At 29.3% G+C, this 7,675-nt stretch overlaps 1 protein-coding gene across 1 annotated transcript; it reads left to right on the forward strand.

The window, feature by feature from the left end:
- Window positions 1–202: 202 nt before the first annotated feature.
- Window positions 203–763, forward strand: LOC132930018 (zinc finger protein ZFP2-like). Its single transcript, XM_060995678.1, has one exon. It carries the CDS (start codon window positions 203–205, stop codon window positions 761–763), a length of 561 nt encoding a protein of 186 aa, XP_060851661.1.
- The last annotated feature ends 6,912 nt before the right edge of the window (window positions 764–7,675 follow it).

Raw genomic sequence — 7,675 nt, forward strand, 5'->3', positions numbered from 1 at the left:
TCTCATGGTGATATGTATAACATTAGTGGCTTGAATAAAACAGTGATAAACATAATAGTGGCTTAAAAAATTGTATTGATAACTAATCTAATTTTAAATACATTAAATTGTAAATACATCATTATTTAAAACGTATTGTACTCTGAATAGTGAATACGATCTCGTACTAGCTTTTTGTATTATTTAGTAAATCGTGTGAGATATGGCATCTACTCAAAACAATCATCTGACGATGCGTCGACGGAACGAGACAGGAACGAGAGGGAATGCCTACACTAACATCGAATTGACAATACACCAACGGACGCTCACGGGTGGAAAACCGTACGAATGTGACGTGTGCCGTAAGTCGTTCTCCCAAAGTCATAGTTTGACCAGTCACAAGCGAACGCACACTGGAGAAAAGCCGTACAAATGTGATGTGTGCCATAAGTCGTTCTCCCAAAGTCATAGTTTGACCAGTCACAAGCGAACGCACACTGGAGAAAAGCCGTACCCTTGTGACGTATGCGACAAGTCGTTCTCTGTGAAATGCAATCTTATCAAGCACCAGCGGATGCACACTGGAGAAAAACCGTACCGTTGTATGGTATGCGACAAGTCGTTCTCTTATAGAAGCACTTTGACTAGTCACCAACGGACGCATACAGGTGAAAAGCCGTACCGTTGTATGGTATGCGACAAGTCGTTCTCTTATAGAAGCACTTTGACTAGTCACCAACGGACGCATACGGGTAAAAATCCGTACCACAGCGACGTGTGATATCGGTGGCAAGTCGTTTGGCAGTCGGACGAGTCACAATAAAAGAGTGAACCAGAAGTCGATGTTTTTTGTACTTACGTGGAGGTTTCGGTAAATTTCACGACGCAGTCTGCTAGGTGGTTTGAAAAAAATAATCCTTTCATTATTATTTCAATTATTAATGATGCTGTTTTTAATTATGTTTGTGTCAGTTAATAACACTTTATTAATATGTTCGTTATTAACTGCACACCTGTGTTAATTACATTGTTTTGTGTATATCAAAAATAAATAGTTATATGTTAATGAGCGTTTGTAGCAGAAAACCATTTGTCATTATTATCCTTTATTTTTAATAAATAAGCTGAACTACAATGGGTAAATCATAAAAATAGTATAAAAGATAAAAATTCAATATAAAATAATAATTACGAAGTTAAAACAAGAGAGGTGTATGACGCTGTGTAAATGGTAACGATGATACGACCCTAAATCGTCACATTAGGTACTTCCTCTTGAAAAAAAACGACTGTTTTTTAGACAGTCTTGGCGTGAGCTGCGCTGATGCTGTGTTTAAACTCAAGTCTTCGACGAGCGATGACGGTCGGTTTTTCGTCATTGGAATGTAGCTCAGCGTTGAACGAAGCTTGGTAGACGTGGCTTGATGAATTTTTAGATTATAATATTCCATATTTTATTGAAAATATCATTTTTATTAATATTAATTATATCTTAGGTAAATTAATTTAAATTAATATCAGGAACATTAATAGGTATTACCTAAGTTATAAACTCTAAATTAATTTATAATATCATTATCTCCCGTATATGATTTTTCTGAATTAAATTTTATTTTTTAAATATATATATATTTTTTTTTTAATATTTAGAATTAATTTTTACTGAGCACGTGTGTTATTTTAATATAAACAATATTGTAATCTTGAAATCAAAAATATTTACTGTTTTTACGTATTGAGAGTTGAGACAAATTAGTCTATAAACCATTTAAAGATTTGTATATGTGCCTTTATTTATTTTATATTAAAGCGAAATTCGTTACTGAACTAGTAACTGATTTAAGAATAAAAGTGTTTATTAGTTTATTACGATATTATATTATATAATATGATGATTAATATGTAATATTTGCATTACTTTTGTAAAAATATATAAACTAATCTGAAGCTTCAATACCATAAAAAAATCTTAATACAATGCATCGCTTTTTATTAATCGTATTCAAGAATCAAGAAACTGAGGATAAATTCGTCAATCGGTCAATCCATACAATTATTAAATTCATGTCATTGTTTTTGTGTTATTAGTATAAACGAGATAAATATCGTATTTCGTATGCGATTTTGAAGAAATATTGAAGGACTATCCAACTCTAAAAAATCGATAATTATTTTATTATCATAACAAATAGAATAGAATCCTAACTAAGAGAATGATACGACTAAAATTCGTTTGTGATTATTCGTTCGCTAGTTACGGTGAATTTTGATATTGCGAATATTGACGTTACGGTCTTACGGATTCGTTCACCGCGGCGGTGGCCATATATAATTGGCTACACACTGTACTGTCTGCACTACATTATGAAGTATTGAGGTAACAATTGTTTTGTAATATTACATAATACTTTGCACGTTAAATAAATATTTTAATGTACATTTTTACGTTGTCTTAAACATGACGTATGCTAGTATAGGTACACTTAATTCAAAAAGATAAATGAAAATTTATTTTACTATAATTCATTATTGTTTAGTATATTTTACTGTATTCATAATATATTGGTTTTTACAGACTAAATGGCAAGTGATATTTTTGAAAATGAATAAATATTTCATAAAATAAAGAAAATAATATTTAAATAAAGGGCTTTTTAAGCTGTTTTTTGACATTCCTTAAATAAAGTACAATACATTTTTCGAATAATTGTAATAAAATAATGTATAAAAGTCTCTGGTTTTCTTCCTTAAGTTTAAAATATTAGTTTATTTTTCATAATTTAACCATGTTAAAAACAACCCACTTTTTAATAATTTATGACGCATTTTCATGAATAAGTCTTTACATTTTACAATATGTTTAATGTTATAAACAGTAAACACCCATGTAAGAATTACGCGTGTGAAACGCAGGTCGTTCAAGGACGCTACATCGTAATACAAAATATTCATTCAATATTATTATAATAATATCATATCACTGAGTTATGTGTACATATGGTTATTAATATACCTAGGTACATATTAGATAATAATATAATCCATTAGGCATATAGGTGTATTAACTTTCGTTAATATACTCGCAACAATTATTATTATGATCGCATAAAATTAGATGTCCAGTAATACCGGTCATAGATTATAATAATAAGACTTTAAACACATACAAATAGTTTAGGTACATTCAAACGATAACATTGAATTAACATTATAAAAATACTCTTCTCACCTTATATGTAATAATAAATCCATTCTCACTGACGTATTTTATACTCAATAATTATCCCATAGTCAATAATCTTCTTATTTAATATTGTAATTAGCTTAACTTTCTATTCTGTTTGCAGAACATGTTCTGTATAATAGTAATCTGTAATATTGTTGAGCTGTATTAACTTTTAAATTGTAATCTTTGAAAGCCTGTTAATTATTGAAATAAATATTAATAACTGCTGATATTTCAATAAAAAAATATCAAAAAAGAAATATAAAGCTCACCAATGCGCTGCGTATAAAAATATATCTAACTTCGCCAAGCTTAAAACAAATTTCTTTGTTTATTGGGACCTATAATAGATTTAATTTTATCGCTTTAAAAAATATGTTTGCTGATGAAAATCTTTGATTACTGCAATATGTAGATATAGGTTTTATTTTTCAGTACTTTTTACTCCGTGATTGCTCAATCAGAATAGTTATTTGTAATTTACGTCAATCAGTACCTACCCACAGGCCACAAGTAATATAATATGGAATCAGCACTTACCGAATTAGTTTTTTTCGTAATAAATTCGCATAACGTCCGCTACCGCGTATAAAACATTTACTGTTGTTTTTTATTTTGTTTAACTCAAATGCAATGAATTTAATCATTAGACATTACATTTATCAATTATATTCAGTTAAAAAGTTGTAAGACGTGGTTTACATTGATAGACTAAAGTATAAATAAATTAAACACATGTTTGTAAACAACTCACAATCATTACAAAAAATTAGTAAACAAAATTTAATTATTCTGGAAAACGGAATAACTACTACCCTTGTAGCACAATTTCAATGTTGAAGAAAAATCATGTCCAACACATTTTTTAGAACATTACACGAAATGAGTACGCAGATTTGTAATATATTATTATCATTTAAGGACAATTTTATCACTAGCCGAAGAACTTATACACATAAGATTTCTATCGTTAAATAGAAAACCGATTAAGTACCTACTACTAAATCCCGATGTATACACCAAGTACCCAAGTGTAAAACGCAAGTACAAAAATCTTAAACGTTTGGAATATATATTAATAATACGAATGGCTATAAGCACAAATTGTTTTTATCTATCGCCTCACTCGTAAGTAATAAATGACCGTATAGTAGAACAACAATAATAAGCATCACGAGTTGTATTTGACGGGTCGGCAAAAACCAATACCTTTTGCGTTTCATTAAATGATAATACATTAATAAAAAATTCAAAATTCAAAATTAGAGGATCTATTTTACACCGTGATGCGGAATAGAATACAAATAATATACCTATACGTTTTCCTTGACGTAAGATATGAGTATTTACGTAACATCAGATGTCGACAGGTGTCGGAACACTCAGAACCCGAAAATATGGCGATTATCAACGCATATAATATTCATTAGCAGTGTCGCTTACTGGCCATATATATACGTACTACACATGGTCTCAAATATAGTGATAGACTTAACTGGAAATATAGTTATAACTCAATATAACTACCGGTCAAAATTAATTGATTTTTGTATATACAACCTGTAAATTCTATAGGTTATCCATCAAATAGTCAAAAATCTTTCAATAAAAATAAATAATCATCCAATTATCCAAAGGCTACATTAAGTTATGCAACTTTATAATATCAATAAGAAATAAAGACTTAAGTAGTTAAGTATAATATTATTATATCATATAGGTAACTCCTACTGTGACTGCTGTGGATATCCCGAATTTCTAGGGTAATAAATTATAACTTATAATCGAGAATCAACGTCTGACAGTTGAAAACAACTAATAGTTAATACACGACTTAGAAACATACGTTAAGTTTTCTTTTCTTTATTGTACGATGACTTTTTTGTTTAAATAAAAATTAGTGACAACTAAATATTAACCTTAGCAGAAACATTGCCCCAACTCGACGTCATCATTATGAAATTTCGATATTAAATTCAATTGAATCACTTTTTAAGTATTTTTCTGAAGTTAAATTGGTTATACGATGATGCAGTTCTGAGTTTTTGTACTTGTTTTTTTTTTCAAATAACATATTTTTGGAAGTTTTCTGCAACAACTTTTTCTTTATTGAAAATGTAATGCATAAGATACCGAAAAAGTCCATTTTACAAATTTCTAGAAGTTTTCGTGAAAAAACATGAAAAACTACAAAAAGATTAAAAAAAAACAAAGATAGATAGAAAACTGTTTTTATACTAAATCTGCACCATTCCCTACAGGGTCCGGGAATAGGTACTACACTCATTAAACAGGTTTTGCACTTTTTAACATATAAAAATAAAATTTATTGTTTGTCATTTAAATAAATATAAAAATATAAACAATCTTTATTATGTTATGTTAAATAGGTATAACATTTGAATTTTTAGTCCACGCTGCATTGTGAGAAAATGGTTCATACACTTATTTTATGTCGTTTTATTTCGTCAGAGTGCGCTATTACCTCAATAATACAATAATTCAAATGGTTAGTTTATTCAATTTCAATCATTTTAAAACGATTTGTTTTCAAAGATAATTCAATAATTGTATAAACAATTTGTCGAAAAAAATAAACAATTGGTTTTTCTGTACAGCTCTTATTTTATTACTGACCGCTGCATCTTCATTCTCCATGATCGGCATTCGGTATTCGTGGTTATATTCGAATAGTTTGCTCTACATATACGCGGCGTATACGGAAAAGAATGTCAATGCGTAGGCCTAACATCGAAAACAAATCGTATTTAATATCCAGAGGGTCGAATGTTCGCCCGAGCGAAAATAGCTTAAACGCAATATGTAAAATGCGCATAACGTTAACGTAGGTATACAACATGGCGGTATTTATTTGTTTGTATAAGCGGACTGCTATGTTTTTCTTTCGTTGTATACATTATTATGCCAGTATTAAACGTATATGGTTATTGGTTGTTCTGTGAATTTGCGTTATTGTAAAGCAGAATAGACGATTCCTACTTACAGTTTCGGGTCGCACGATTCGTTAGTTCGATAAAAGAAAATATTGGATTCGAAAAACACGACCAGAGTACATAAAACGATTTCTATGTAATAATATATATATATGTAATTATTGTACACGTTTAACTTGGCTGATCGTCACGTACACTCAAAAGTGTAAGATTTATCGCAGTCCAAAACGTTTTTTTTTTAAGCAAGTTCTGTTTTGTCTTGATTTTTTCGTTGTAACAAAAACTTTCATTAGATATTTATTTTATATTTTTTCCGAAAACAAAAAAAAACAATTTTATATAAAATAACACGCTAAACTGAGTTCTGTTGGATATATTTATTTACAGCAATTTAACTTAAATGTATTATTATTAATAGTAATGTATTGTATATAACACTATACAATCATTATATTATTATGTTGAGTACATTTCAACTGATGATTTATAAATAGTGATATTGCCCAAGAATAACGATTTCAAACGTTCACGAAATATATCTATTTATTCAACTTAGCAATGAGTTTTATTCCAACATCGATACAACTGCTGCAGTCATATATAGTTCACATAATAATAATATATTATATTGTGTCTGTGATGGATGTCAACGAACAAAATTAAAATAGAGTCCTTTATGACTGAATATTTTACCCGTATTTTTTTGCTACTTTAAAGTCAAGCTTAAAACGTATAGAGCTCTCCTATAAAAATGCACTGTAACTATTAATCGCACTGTATATATTCATTATTTTCCGTCGTGCGTTGATGATGATAATAATAATAATATCACAAAAGAAGATTTACACTTATCGATCGGCAATTTATACCGCGATTATTGAAGACAGTTGTGTATATACAATATAAGCCTATACAAATGAATAATGCATAATATTATATTATTCGTATACCTATACCGGAGCGCTTTATAGTGACGCGTGTGTCCCTGTAATAATATAGTCCAGTACTTTTTTATGGTAATAACAATATAATATATTATATTATCGTTGGCTATTATTAAATAATTATGTATATGACTGACTTCGGGTAGGAACGGTATGTGTGTTGAAAGGTGATGGCGGTAGGGGGAGGGGAGTAGAAGCATTTCCATAACAAACAAAAAATGGTTTAAACAAATAATAATAATAATATACCGGTGAATAATATCATAGATAGATATCAGCCAGCCAGCTGCTCAGAGGATAATTTAAAAATGATAATATATTTTTCTTTACTTTTTAATAACCACGGTATTCCGAGAGGATTTCGTTTTAGAAACCGTCAAGACTCAAGTGAAATGCAAATTCAATAACTATTAATGCATTTAGATACACTATTTCTCTCTCGAGAACACTTTATACATTACAAATAACAACGCGGCTCCGTCACGAAAGCGGAGAATTTCATTAGATATATTTTTTACTTTCAGACCTTCAATCGTAAATAGTAGATTGTAATTTAAAAGTATTTAAAA

This window comes from Rhopalosiphum padi, chromosome 4, assembly GCF_020882245.1.
Source record: "Rhopalosiphum padi isolate XX-2018 chromosome 4, ASM2088224v1, whole genome shotgun sequence".
NCBI classification, from domain to species: domain Eukaryota; kingdom Metazoa; phylum Arthropoda; class Insecta; order Hemiptera; family Aphididae; genus Rhopalosiphum; species Rhopalosiphum padi.

Bases quoted from the DNA above. Each gene is read 5' to 3' on its own strand.
- LOC132930018 (XM_060995678.1), top strand. From the start codon at position 203: ATGGCATCTACTCAAAACAATCATCTGACGATGCGTCGACGGAACGAG.